The 15,170-nt window shown below is 44.4% G+C and overlaps 1 protein-coding gene across 1 annotated transcript in view; it reads right to left on the bottom strand.

Annotated features, from left to right (window-relative positions):
• The window catches only part of ALK (ALK receptor tyrosine kinase), a 642,106-nt gene that overhangs the window by 424,693 nt on the left and 202,243 nt on the right, over positions 1-15,170 (bottom strand). The window contains exon 3 of the mRNA XM_081068072.1: positions 9,220-9,384. Coding sequence (XP_080924198.1) covers positions 9,220-9,384 — 165 coding nt within the window. The remainder of the gene's footprint in view (positions 1-9,219; positions 9,385-15,170) is intronic.

Raw genomic sequence — 15,170 nt, 5'->3', positions numbered from 1 at the left:
CATTAACCTGATTCCACCTTCTTTCACTGACTGCATCACTGTGTAGCCTGGAGGGCACCTTAATGCTGTAGTTGGTGCCGCAGGCAGCAGCCCTGGCCATCAACAAGAAGATACAGGTGAGAGTGGGCTTCCCAAGCCCCTTCTGAAGACACTGCCCTCACCAGACACTGCAGTGGACATAATCTGGTTGTGTCACAGAACAGAGAGAGTCTCCCCAGGTCACCGGAAGGTGAAGAAAGCCGTAAGCTTCTGGACATACTGCCAGACAATTCATGAGCGTGAGTCTTATGCAGTAGTAGGCCTGGGAAACACTGTTTTAGGAAGAGCATGATGTAACATAAAGCCCATGTGCTTTGGGGTCCAAAACGAATTCAAGCTCCAGCTCCGCTACATGCTGGCTTTGTAGACTTGAACAATTTACTTCATCTCTCTAAGCTTCCCTCTGTGGGTCAAGAAATATTTAATGAATATCTACTTTACACGGGACTTCGGCCGGGTTCTTGGGACACCAAAGTAAAAGAGAAAGACCGAGTTTCCTGTCTGAAGCTTACTACGTATTTAGCCTCATTTTAACAACCTGTAAGTTAGGGCCACTAATTACACCCATCTCACTGTGTTGTGAAAATCAAACGTGATTGTGGATGGAAAAGCACTTTATAGTCCGGAGCTCTTGCCAGTTTCATCTGGGACAAAGCCCGGGTCCGTCTCTGAGCCCAGCAGGCCCTGTGCATGTGGTTTCACGGCTTCCTCCAGCCACCCTCACACGAGAGCTTCACAGAAACGGCCCTGAGCAGTGACATAGTTTCCTTCCATGGGCAAGGAAGGCTCACCCTCTTTCAGGCAATGAACCTCTCCAGGCCCCCACCACAGCTGCCTTCAGTCCTTCATACCCACAGGAGCCAAACTCCCAAACACAACTGCTTATTTCTAGCCTCAGCTCCTGCTGCTACGATTTCTGTTCCATTTCTTATCCACAAAAGTGTTTGCTCTGTTCCAGTGGAGGGGTAGTCTATAGACTGCCCTCCCAGCAATAACTCATTGGACATCTTCTACAATAACTACAAGGACGTTTTCTCTAAAGCTCAGTCAGTCCTGTGAGTCTTACTTGGTCTAGAATGGTGCCCCAAGAACATATCACTGTTCCTCCATACTAGTCAAGACCAGCTGTATAGTTTCCAATTGCTCCTGGGACAAATTACCAGAAATTTAGTGGCTTAAAAGAGCACAACCTTATTACCTTACAGTTGTGGAGATCAGAAGTCTAAACTGAGTTGGTGGGGCTGCATGCCTTCTGAACTAGATTCTAGGCAGAATCCATTTTCTTTCTTTTCAAGCTTCTAGAAGCTGCCTGCATTCCTTTCCCTCAGGGCCTTGTCCTCCACCTTCAATGCCAACAGCTGCTGCCGCTTTACATGCAACTGTGCCCCCTTGATTTTAGATGTCCCCTTGACTTAGATCTTAACCTGCAGGGCCCTGCATTCAGTAGGGGCTTACGATTGTTGGTTTAATAAAGAAATATATGATCCAAAGAATAAATAAAATTTTAAAATTGATACTAACTAGCACATAATTTAAATGATCTTCCAATCTCTGTCTCTCTCTGACCTCTGCTTCTGTCATCATATTTTCTCTGACTGGCTCTTCTGCTTTCCTCTTTCACTTATTTGGACCCTTGTGATTTTTATTGCGCCCACCTGGAAAATCCAGAATAATCTCATCTGAAAAGTCCCTTGTGCCGTGTAAAGTGACATATTTGCAGGTTCTGGGGGTTTCGACTTCTTTGGGGGGCCACCATTTTATCTGCCACACTAGCCCACAGCATTACACGGTGAAGTCCTCAAGCTCCCTAGCCTCAAGGGGCTAACCTGACAAATTTGTTTTTGCTAATGGGTGCAGGAGCTCCTCTTCTGTCCTCCAGCGTGCACAGAGGCTTCTAGAGGCAATGCTCCCATCCTGATGCTGTGGTCCAAAGAGTGACCTGAATCTGGGGATATCAGGCTTCCAGAAGCCATGGCCAAACCTTGGGTGTTGGGTATCTCTCCCAAGGCTGGTGGGAATTTCTGTGGTTCACGGATTTTGTGCCAGATACATGGCTATTCTTTGCAATGGATATGCTTAATCCCAGTCTTATGGCAGAGCAGGAAATAGCCTTAGGGGCAATCTAATCTAAGACATTTACCTTACAGATGAGGCATGCAAGGCCCAGAGAAGTAAAGTGACATCATTCTGGCAGACCTGGGATGAGAGCCCAAGTCCCTTCTACTTCTAACATGGGTGCTGTGTTCCTCACTCGACATGCCTCTGTCCCCACTGCCCTGTGAGCACGGTTGTTAGGTTCAGCTTTTACCAAATAACTGTCATCCATTCCTTCCCCTCCCGTTGAAGGTTAACCTTAGAAGACAGAGGTCACACCCTGGGAGAGGCCCGCCCTGGTGGGGAGGATCAGACACCCCACTCCTGAGGCAAGCATGCTGGCTCATTAAGTCGAGTCCCTCTCTGGAGCTCAAGTTCCAACTGCCAGTTTGGCACCAGAATCTCATTAAGATGACAGAATCACCAGTCACAGCTTGTTGAAGGGATTGCTCAAGGGTCAAGATGTAAGGCCCAGTGACCTCATTGCTTGGGAGACAAGGGACAGAACCAGAGAACTAAGGTGACCTCTTATGGTAAGTTCCAGAAGAGGGGCAGGGATAAGAGGCTACAAATCCCCCCAGTAACCTTAGTATGATGAGACGTCATGCTCAAATGAAGGGCATGACCAGCCAGAGCCCTTCTGATGCAGGGCAAAAATTGAATTGAATCGGACGCATTTATGTCACTCGGACTTACATTCCGCACTTGGTCCCGGGTACATTCCTGGGCCTGCTGCATGTGTGGTTTCTGCAGTTACCCTTCCATCCCTTCAAAGATAAAGCTGGTCAGGGAAAGGCTGGGTGGGGTTACTCTGGATTTGTGACATGCAGTGCCCTGTACACTAACTATCCAGGCAGGCAGGAAAGCGACCTGCTTATGTGTCTCACCCTAGCCAGTGGTGCTGGCTTTTTTGGTTGTTGCTATGGCAGAAAGCAGTTAACATGTTTTTTATCCCCAAAAACGTCTAAAATAATTGAATAGAATATTAAATGAGAATTTTGGATCCCCTGGTATTAAAAAATGTTTTATCTTATTATAAAACTAATGTATATTCATGGACTCATATTTAGAAAATACCAAAAGCACATAGAAGAAAATAAAAATCACTGATAATTCAGTCTTCTAGAAATAACTTCTGCCACTATGTTGGTGTATTTCCTTTGAGTTTTTTTTCTTTATGTACATATATGTAGTTTTCTCTTTCATAAATAAGTTATATTATACACATAATTCAACTTGTTTTTAATCTTGTTTTTAATAGGCCTTGACTACTTTCCCATATTATTAAATATTTTTACATAGCATAAATGTAATGGTACATAATATTTTAGGTATACTATATTTTAGTTAATTCCTTATTGTTTGAGCATTTAAATTATTCCTAGTTTTACCAATATAAACACCACAGCCAAGATAGTTTTTTAGATAAGCCAGTGGGAAATATCTGGTTGAAACCTTGTACCTTAGGTCTGTCAATTGAAATGGAAACAAGAATTTGTATAGAGAAAGGTGCCTTTTGATTCTTGAGAGTAAGGTAGTGCTGTAAGCCCAGATGTGATAGTCTTTCCTGTCCAAACCATGTAGATTCTGAGAAGAGACCACGAGGGCTAGGCCTGTGAGGCCACATTAGCACAGCCCAGGTGATGGGAGGTGAGCCTAGAAGGTTCCTAAAGGACTTGAAAAAGACAGAGACATCAGTGACCCAGGTGCCACAGTGAGATGCCTTAGTGAACCTAGAAGTCTGAGCCCATTTATAAAGGACAGATGTTCTACGATAGTCTTGAAAGTATGTCCATGGTTACATTTATTTTTATCTAAAAAAGTAAGAAAGAAATGAAGCTTTACTGATAATATTACACAGTTAGGAACAAATACATGCATATAACTGAGGAATATATACACAGGAGAGGTGCATGCTCAGAGATATTTTACTGATGGTGCATACAAGAAAATAAAGTTTAGAGACCATCTTCTTAAAACAGAAACTCCATGGTAGATATAGTGAGCAACACAGGAACGGGGTTTTGGGGGGCTGGAGCCCGTGAACACTTGGCACGGACAGTTTGGATCATTGGCTCATCTCGTTGGAAACAAATGAAAAGAAAGGAACATTGTTCTGTCTCAGTGTGTGTGTGTGTGTGTGTGTGTGTGTGTTTAAACCCACTCACAGGTAAATGTATCAGTAACTGAAAAGGCTAATTTATGAGGTCTCAGCCAATGAGCCCATGAAGTCTGAGGGCAAAAACGGGTGGTTAATGATACACTTCTGGAGGAAGGAGGATGTGCTGGGCAGACCTTCATCACTCCAGTTGCCTATCAATACCCCAAAGGGTCAAGGGTCAAGGGTCAGAGCATGAGACTGAGAGCCAATCAATCAGCTCGCTGCAGCCTCCAGTGATGACTGATGAAAAGGGGGCTGTGCCCTGAGAGAAACTTCCCATCAGGGCTGCACCTGCAACTGCAAAGGTGGCCCAGGTTCCAGCTACCCTTGGGATGGAGTCTACTTGAGAGGTGTTTAGGGACTCTTTTAAGAATATTGCAAACCCTTGAGGTGAGCGGAGGAACTGAAGAAAGGGTGCGAAATACTGGTATTAATCTGGACTCCTCTGAACCTGCCTAACCTAACTTCCTGAAGGGTTTGAGAATCCACAGCCAACATGTACTGGGAGAGACACACTGGATCCTCATGTCAACCTATACACAAAGAGAGGAAAATCAACGTGTAGCTGGTCAAATAGTGGTCCCCAAAACATATGCCCAAATCCTCAACTGCGGTACCTGCGGAGATGGCCTTATTTGGAAACAGATCTTTGCAGATGTAATTAAGGATCCTGAGATGAGATCATGCTACATTTAAGGTGGGCCATTAATCCAATGACATGTATCTCTATAACAGATTTGAGACACACAGGAGAAGGCCACAGGAAGATGAGGCAGAGGTTGGAGAGATGCAGCTACAACCCAAGGAACATCACAGATCACCAGCAATCACCAGAAACCAGGAAAAGGCACAGACTAGATTCTTCTGCAGAGTTTCCAGAAGGTACCAAACCTTCCAACATCTTAATTTTGGACTGTTCACTTCTAGAACTGAGAGAGAATACATTTCTGGTGCTTTAAGCCACCCAGTTCATATTAATGTACTATAGCAGCTATAAGAAACTAACACACAAAGGTATAACAGAAGTGGACCGAAAGGCTGGATGACCTCATTCTGGCATTGCAGGACCATGGTCACCTGTGGCAGCACTGTGAGCTATTCCAGAGCTCCAGAACAGTGTTTTTTCAACCTTTTGTAAACTAAGTCATCTTGGTAAACAGAAGAATCTCAGTAGTGTATTTCCACCCAGGCCCTCCATCAAAAACAAAACAAAACAAAAACCTGAGAATCAGTGCCCTGGAAGAGAGTTGAACTGATGGAGGAAGAATGTCATGCCCTCCCAGCTGAGTCTACTCCTTTCTTCCTATGTATGTATGCATATGAGTGAGGGACTGGAGCGGGGCTTTAGGGAAGAGTTACTAATCTGTTTTGTATTTTAAAGCTAGGGTTCATGCTAGAGATCAAACTTGCTGGATAAGAAAAATATGTTCCTTTGACTACATTCCCAAACACCGGAAGTAGTAGACATCACACATGCCCCTGGGACTTCTTAAAAGTCATAGAATGCCTCAACCTGATGATTCAAGATTTTATTAATTTATAATATTGTGTTCCATCAAGATCATCACTTTTTATTATCTTGCTGCTCTGAATTGTATCTCCCTTATTATTCTCATCTACAGGGGCCATAAATTAAAATCAGTCAGAATTTATACTCTTACAGTTCATTATCTATGATTGGTATTATCTCACTGATTTTTTCCTGGCCCTTCTATATCCTCTGACAAGAAATATTGCAATAGAGTCTAAATACCATCCAACCAGTAAATGTTGAGTTAAAAAAAAAAATTCTAGTAGACTACACTAGCCTAAAGGATACCCTTCACTCCTTATCTCCACTACCAGCATCCTTTCTGCCAAAATGACAGAGAAGGTGAGATTCTAAAGAGTTGGGAATCAGAACTGGAATGTAGGTCCTTGCTTTGCCATTGTGCAAACAGGGCATGTCATTTTTTTCTCCCTTCATCTTCACCTATTTCTCTGAAGGTCAAAGGACATTAAGATACATTGGCCTGCTTTATGAGGAACAACCTGACTTCAGGAAACAGGTAGTGATATAATTTGTTGACTCAAAAAGCAATGAGCAGCCCATTACTGGAAGTTCTGAACACCTTTCAGTGCCATTCCAGAAGTGTCCCTGTGAAGGCTGGGAGGCTGGTCCCTTGTTTCTAAGATTGATCAAGGCTATGTGAGTATAGATTCCCCCATTAGATCCCAGGAAAAATAAACACAAGTTTCTGAGTGGCCAGATTCCCGCAATTTATGTTTGGATGTGTTTGTTCACTAAAGAACTTGATAAAGTAGATGGGTAGATCTACAGTGGCTTTTGTCAGCATTCTTCACATCATTATCCTTAGTATGTGACAGCTATCATGTTGGGGAGAACAATGATTTTTCAGAGGGATGTAAGTTGGCAACAATTACTAACACATGGATATTCCAATCTTGACGTTCATCTACTGGGGAAAGGTTCACATTCAGTACATACCCTGATCCTTGAGACCCAGCTTTACAAAAACCTAAAGGCATCAATATATTTCAACACCCAGGGGCACTGAAAAGTGAGTGTTCATCCCTCCACTCCTTCTTCCTTTTCTTTTTGTCACAGTACTCAATGTGACCTAACCTCAGCATCATCTGAAACACTTATCAAAACAAAATAAAACAGAGTCCCATGGAAATCGAAGCTACAGTGACATACTGTATTTCACCCACCACACGAACAAAAATGACAAAGTCTGACAATATCAGGCACTGGTGAAGATGTACAATCCTGGAGACGAAGACTAGTACATCACTAGTGGGGGTATAACGTGGTGCGACCACTTTGGGAAACAGATTGGCATTACCTGTTGAAATGGAAGCTGCACCCCATGACTCAGCATCCCAAGTTCTATTGTCTAGGAAAACTCTTAGACACACGCATGCACCAAGAGACATATATAAAAATGCTTACATTGCTGTTGTTGGTAATAGCAAAAACCTGGCAACAACTCAAATGTCTAATGACAGTAGATGAGATAAATTGTAGTATTTTCACGCACTGGATTTAGAACCAAATGAACCATAGCTACATGCATCAAAATGGACAAATCACAAAACAGTATTATTCCATTTATGTAGCACTTTGCAAACCTAGTCAATATGTTGTTTGGGGCTACATACATAAGTGGTAAGGTCATAAACGAAAGCAAATGAAAGATTAACGCAAAATGCAGGACAGTGGTTACCTCTGAGGGGAGGAAGAGATTCCTGATCTACGTGGAAAACAGAAGAGGTTGAAAAGGGATGGACAGTGTTCCAATTCTTACACTTAGTGGTGAGAACACGGCGATGATTTTATCATAATCTTTAATCTATGCATATATGTTATATCTACTTTTTTTAACACATGCTACATTTTATAATAAATTTAAAAACACACAGATTTCTAGGCTCCATCTCAGAGCTATCGAATCAAAATCTCAGGCTGTGGGGCTTATGCAGTATTTTTAATAAATTCTCCAGAAAATCTGGATGCACTGTCTTATTAAGAGCCGCACCCTGACGCACAAACACACACACTCCGCAATATACATCAGTATCCAGCCTAAAATATAAATCAAGGTCAAGCAATTTCAAAAGAATCATAAAAAAAGAAAAGGTCAGTCTGGGAGAGTGTGTAGAAACGAAAGGTCTCTCATAATTCTGGGTTCAAGCCTGATGTAAAAGCCTGAGAGCATAAATTATTTTTGTGCCACGTCCCTCCACCCCCATGAGTTTACCTGAGCCCTGTCCCTGTTACATTCCCAGTCATATGAGCTTGAGATAATCATCCCCAAGAAATGGGCACAGGGCAGGCTGTAGACATAGCTTTTGCTACAAATAATGAAACATGTGGTAGAAAGTGTCCTCGTCCAGGACTCACCATAGCAGACTTCTAAACCTGAACCCACACGTACAAGCTGTGTGACCTTTAGCAAGTCACCTTTCCTCTCTGAGCCCTAGCTTTCTTATCTTCCCTGCCTCCCTCATGAAAGTGGAATCCCGTGAGACAGCGTAGGCAGAAGGGCTTTGCAAACTGAAAGCACTACTCAGAATGTCCAGTCAGTCCATTACCATGTCAGTTATTATTTTTTCCTCAAAGCCAGAAACATAGGCTGTCAGTTCTCGGTCAGCAGTTTTCTGGGTCCAAAGAATTAGGAGCTTTAAGATTTGCCTTAGAGAGACCTGAAGGCAGGAGTAGACCTTAGTGCCTCCACATCTCTCTCTGAAAACTCAGCAAATATTTAACAAGCACCTACTACTCATCCAGGGCTTACCTTTTCCAGTTCATGATAATTCAGAAAGAGATGTTCATAAATGGATCAGACTCCTAGAAGAACCTTGCAAAACACCCTGCAGCCTGAATATTCATTAAGGGCTTCGAAACTAACATTTAACCCAGCTGCACAATACCTTCCAAATGAGGACTGTCAGATTTAGCAAATAAAAATGCAGAACACTCCATTACGTTCTTCAGGATAATTGCAATAATTTTTTAAAATTATAACTATGCCCCAACTATTGCATGAGACATACTTATACTAAAAAAATCATTTGTTGTTCACCTGAAGCTGAAGTTTAGCCGAGTGTCCTGTATTTTATCTGGCAGCCCAATTCCAAATGGACACACAGATCAGCACTTTCTACTACATCACACACTGGGAAATCTGCATGAAGGAGCGTTGTGAAATCCTATTTCCTTTACTTGGTAAGAGAGTAAAGGGTTCGACTGATCTTGAAATTGGACTTACATGGCCCGAGAAGACACAGAGAGACACAGACATTCAAAGCAGTTTTCAAAGGAAACAGGAGAGAACAGGAGTGAACATTTCAAACAGGAATCAGCATCCCAGCCCCATCCTGGCCCATCCAGGACACGTGGAAGTGGCCTCTGCCCTTACCTCTGGGCATCTCCTTGGATGGCTCTGCCTCAGGCCCATCCAACAGGTCCATCTGGGAGGCCTCCTCAGAGGGCACACGGCGCCAGGACCAGCTCTGGTTCGCCAGGTCGTGTAGTGGAGGGGAATACTCCAGCTCACAGGGGAAGTCAAAGCTACACTCCAGACCTGCAATGACAGCCAACAGTCAGTGGAGCAAACTGTCCCCAAATGTGACCTTCTAGCCCCACTGCTCCCCTCCAGGAAGGCGGTCTTCACCCCATCCACACCTTCACCCTATCCAGGCACAGCAAGTTCTCGACTCCACAGGTGGTGAGCACAATATTGGTGGAAAGGGGACTAAGAGACAAAGCTGTTCTTCGTATTACTCAGATTATGGGAGGTGTCCTCAGAGAAGGCTGGTAACAAAAGAGCTGACAGGTTGGACCATGAGAGGTTCTGCATCCTGTGAGTTACCTGGTGACATGGAGAGGGCCTGAGGTCAAGGGCAGAGCCTGGCTTTGAAACCAGATCGGTCTGAATCTAAGTCTGGCTCAGCCAGACATTTGTGGAACCCGGTGCCCTCATCTGCAAAACAAGGGGTTTAGACTAGATGCTTCTAGAAATAAGTACCTAATGAAACCTGGGTTCCAGCTCTGCCACTGGTTTGCTGGTTACATTGTATAAGCCACTTCACCTCCCTGGGCCTCAGGTTCCTCCAAATGAGACCTAGACTGGCTGTTTTCTAAAGCTCCATATTGATTCGACTTTTTTAAGGTTCCAAAGTCCTTGCTCTCAGAAGGGTTATGCAGCGATTTTGATAAATCAATCAGTGTGGTGGTCTAATGGGTGCCAACTCCCAATTATAACTGTGCATTTTGATAGCTGCTTCTGGGGCCACTTCTACCTTGATCTCCAAGATGAGTCTAGTGTTGAGAATTTCAGAACCTAGAGGAGAAGTGGGGCCAATTCTAGTGCAGGGAGCCAGTCACTGGACTGCCCATCAGTCACCCCTGGGGGTAGCTGACCCTGCCCTGGAGAGGGAGTAAAATAATTCCCATGGACACTAGCCAAACTGTCTAAGTTTGGTGGGGGGTGGGGAGGAAAACACCTTCAATGAACACTTGTATTAAGTATCCTTCTGCTTCTCGGCCAGCAGAGATTTATGTACCAGCTGCTGTCCAGGAGCTGCCATTCTTCTGGTCCTAAGGTTAATACCACTTGCCCTTTCACAATTCAGACAATTCACCTTTATAACAGCGAGCTGAAACAGGCAGGGCTAGCCTTGTCTGAGTTGACATGACACTTGCTGCCTCCATATTTTATCAGCCTTGAAGACTTCCTACCTGTCTCTGGGACTGAGCTGCTGCTACGAATTGGTATCCATGAATTATAGGCTGCCTTAGTCTTCAAGACTTTCTTGCCAGGCACCTGGTTTTGAGAACAGATTGCAAGGAGAAAACTGCTCCAATATTTTGTACTCTGTAGTACAAAACTTATCCGTATAATGAAAGGTGTAGCCACTAAACCTGGCTCTTCTGGGAAGAGTCAAAAAAAAAAAAAAAAAACATCCACGTTAGGGAATGATCAAGTCAGGAGGTGGGAGAGAAAACTACAGTCCACCCCCAACCCACATCGGTACCTTTCCCAAAGCTTCAACTTCTGGGGCCCATCCTCTATCTTGATTTTTCTCCTCCAACTAAAGTCACCCTATTTCCACTTGGGACATGAGTGTGGCGTGCACGCTCAGGTACTGCCTGGCAAATGTGCCATGTGTGCGTATTAGATAAATAGACAACAGAATGTACAATCACAGCATGAGTCATCATCAATCCTGGGACCTTTGAACTCTGGAAAGTCTGATAATCAGCTGTGTTTGGATCAGACCCTGCCTAGTGAAATAAGCTAGGCAGATACTCCAATTATCAAATAGATTCATTTTAAAATTCTTCCTCCAAGGAAGCTTCCCTGTAGCTGTCAAAGCTGTACTCCTTGGCTTTAAATAGGAATGGGGTTAATATTACTGCTCATTTTGAGTTAAATTGAATTAGGGTTAAATTGAATTAGACTTTTCTACATTCTGATTTAACTTCTCATAAAACAGGTTTCTCTCTTCTGAGGTAACCTCGGTGCCTTTTGAGTAATAATACGTAGGACAAGTCTTTTCAAAAACACCAGGTGAAGTCTCACTTTCCTCAGGTCTTTTCTAAGGTTCTAGACTTAGGTGCTTCTTGACGCTCTCTTCTTAACGCTCCTCTGGCTCAGTCCCTGTGAGAAAGGGACTGTACAGTTTATTTTACAGACAGGACTCAGAGGGGTCAAGGACTTCAGTGAAGTGTTCAGCATTAAGTAATCCAATGGCAGACGCAGGTCCACACCCAGTGGAGGGGATGGGAAATCACATTCGCTAAGTCCCAGGCACCCATCAGAGACTATGCTAGGCATTTCCTTATGTAAATATAGTTAATCTGCATAAAAACACTGAGAAGTAGATGGCCTCTCTCTACAGATAAGGAAAGGGAGGCTTAGAACGTTTATTCTACTTGATCAAAGGACTACCCTGAGGCAGAACCAGAATGTGACCCATGGTTGGATAATGACAAAGATCCAGCCATTTTTCATCCCATTTCCAAGGCTTCAACAATCTCAATCCAATATTATATTTTGATTATTAGACCCAAAGACTGCGACCTCTTCAGAACTGCAAAGGCTTCTCCACTACCCTAAGGGGACAAATCGATATTTCCTCTGTGTCAGACCCATTTTGCAAAGTGACTATGACCTTCAGAAGAATCCAGAGATCTCAACCTTACTTTAGGTACCTGTTAGTACCCAAGAGAATTTAACTATTGAAAAACGCAATGAGAAAAAGACACACTTTCCAAAACCTGCTGATCACATAGTTGAAATCACTACTGCCGACTTTCTAGTTACTCCCATCATGGAAGAAAGATAAGGTAATGGAATCTCCTGGAAATCGTTTGCCTGCTGAGACGAATGTCAAGAGCTGTGAAGAGAAAGGTCGTGGCAGAGCAGTGAGGATGGTTCCAGTGTCGGTCCTGCAAATACCGTAGCAGATGAGAGACTTCAGAAGGTCTATTCTCCTCTTAGGTTTGGCTTTCTGCATTTTCATGAAGGAAATGGAGCATACACCTCTATCTATGAAGGTCATTGATTCTGCAGGGCTCATTCTGGGTCAGCACCGCCAACTTTACGGGCTGTCAGTCACCTTCACTCCACCCCCTGTAAATGAGGGCTTGTTGCCATCCCAAGAGGCAGAGTCCCTGTGGAAGGAGGCTGAGTGTGCATACCACTCAGTGGGGACTCCGTTTACCTGAAGATTCTCAAAAAATTAAGAAGGAAAGTTTAGGTCAGTTTTATAGACGACTGTTCTAGGGTGAATGTGAGTGTGAATATGTGTTTTCATGCATTCTCATCAGTTTGTACCTATATTCTAGAACCTTCCAGGGTATGGGACACGTGTCAAAAATTGAATCCATTAAAAATTAGCTTCAGGGCATTATCCTAATACAAAAGGCAGCCATTCTAAAGAATGATATGGCAACTGGTCAGAAAAAGCCTGTATGATGCCTAGAATGATGCTCGGTTCCCTTATCAAACCCCCTTGTCTGTAGGGGAGCTGACAGCGAGTACCCACCCTGACACAGAGTCTGAGCATGGAACTCTAGCCCCTAGGAATGGGTGAGACTACCAGAGCAGTCATGTGCAGGACCTGTGCGGGGAAGCCAGCATCAGCTACTCACGCAGAGATAGGCGCCTGTCCAGGCAGTGTCCACACCACCCCAAAGGGGTAGTAGGGAGCGGTGGTATACTTTGAACACTCAGGTCTCCCTGTGGGTGGGCTTAGAAAACCCAATAGTTCTCCTTTGTTTCCAGACTGACCTCAGTTTCCAAAAAAAAATTCCCTGGGTCAGGGCCTTTTATGCCTTTTTGATCTTGACCCTGGAAAGCCAGAGACCTCCCACTTGTTTCCTCAGTCACCTCAGTCAATTTCAAGTTAGGAGACAAGCAACTCTTTTCGTTTTCAGGACACTTTTTCATAGGCTGGCCAATGTCCAGATGACCACGGGGCGGGGGGCTTAAGAGCAGCTGCTCTGGGGCAGGTCCACAGGAACCACTGGTTAATGTCACTCAGTCTCAGCCCATCACAATGCTTGGAAGCAAATATTGCAGAGTGAACAGTAGAGTTATAGAAAAAGAAAAGGACGCCATATTTAATCCCATGATACTTCACACTTCCTCATTTTGTCTCTTATCATAAGTGTTTCCAAAGTCAAGCCTGAGGTTAGACTTAAGTTCTTGACTCTGGTAGTACTGGGTGTGTATTTATGGAAGAGCCCCAAGTCTCAAGGGAAGGACCTCCAGGAAAGCTTTGGGAAGTCTTTTCATAACTGATAACATTTACCGAGGGCTTTCTGTGGTCAGATGCGAGGCCAGGCACCCTACATTATTGTCTTATTTAATCCCTATGAAGTAGGCAGGAATCCTACCCCGATCCAACAAAGATATTGGGGCTTAGAGAAGGGAAATCCCATCTGAGGTTACCAACAGGAAGTGACTGAGGGGACCATCATTGACCTGCTTCCTCCCTAGGACCCCTGAGGTGCTGATGTCAGTACCTCACCAACAGTGAATTGAGAACTGAAAAGGCAGCAGAAATAGCTCCCATCATTCACAGCCACAGACACCAATAAGGGAGGAGATGTGCAGTGAGTGAGACAGGACAGGAACTGGGCCGATGGAGGAATAGGCAGGCCCAAGCTGGAGGCAGGACAGAAGCCAGAGTACCCGAGCTGTCCTTGAAGGACCTGCTACCACCTTTATAAAGGTGGGCCTGGGATGCCCTAGGTGAGGACTGAGTCAGAGTACACATTTCCAGAATGCAAGTCTTACCCCCAGTTTGTGTGTGACTCAGGAAACCAAGGCTCCACGTGTAATATGTAAGGACCAGGGCTCAAAGTTCCCATCTAGGTTTCCTGATGTATTCCAGGATAGCTGCTGTGTTCAGGTGGGGCTAAGGGTCCCAATGAAGGGAGCTGAGGGTGGGGTGGACAAGATTTCTATGGCCATCAGGGGCCCATGAAAGAGTTGATCCAACTGGATAACTGGCCACGGGATCGGCATCGAAAAACAGAATTATCAAGCTTGCTGCTAGTTTAAAATATGGCAATATGATTGTGAATTTATTTTGGGATTATTTTCCTGTCTCTGGTTATCCTGACCTGATATTTAACCGCCAGGATGCAGATGGCCTTGACATTGGGCCTGACATTCCTCAGTTATTGAATGGTGTCTCCTTGGTCCCACCCAGCCCTACCATCTTTTCCTGTGTGTCTATGCCCATATGTGTTATTCATTAAGTGACCCTAACATCATCATGATTCTTTCTCAGGAACACCGCACAAGACCTAAGATTTGACTCCCATTCCGCCCCGTGTCATCTGTGAGCTGCGGTCATCTCAGTGAGTCAGCTCTCTCTGAGCTGCGGTCATCTCAGTGATAAGACTAACTTCCCAGGACCGCTGGGAGGACTCAATGAGACAATGCACGTGCTTGGAATGGAGAAATTCCCAGCACATAATAGCTGATTCAGAATTCACACAGTCATGCCCCTTTTTGAACAGTTTCACGTTTACTGAGAAACAGTATTTATATGGGGTATTCTAACTGATGGCCCATGGCCGTTCGCTTAGTATTTCCTTATAGCATGAGAAGGCTGGCATGTCTGCCTTTAGGTGATATTCACAGAGGCAGAGGCAGTTAAACTTGAAATCACATTTCAGGTTAACCGCTTCTTCCACTGGACAGATGAAAAATACCAAGACCCAGGCAAGGGAAAAGACTTGCCCAGGGCCACGTGGCTGGGCAGAGAGTCCCGCACACAGAGTGGAGGGCATGTCCCCTGGCTGTGGAGGCCTTTCCGATTGCCATCCTCTCCAGGCAGCATCAGGCCT

The sequence above is a fragment of the Rhinolophus hipposideros genome (assembly GCF_964194185.1).
Source record: "Rhinolophus hipposideros genome assembly, chromosome: 12".
Lineage (NCBI taxonomy): Eukaryota > Metazoa > Chordata > Mammalia > Chiroptera > Rhinolophidae > Rhinolophus > Rhinolophus hipposideros.
Note: the sequence above shows the minus strand (reverse complement) of the source record. Positions and strands in the feature narration are given on the sequence as shown.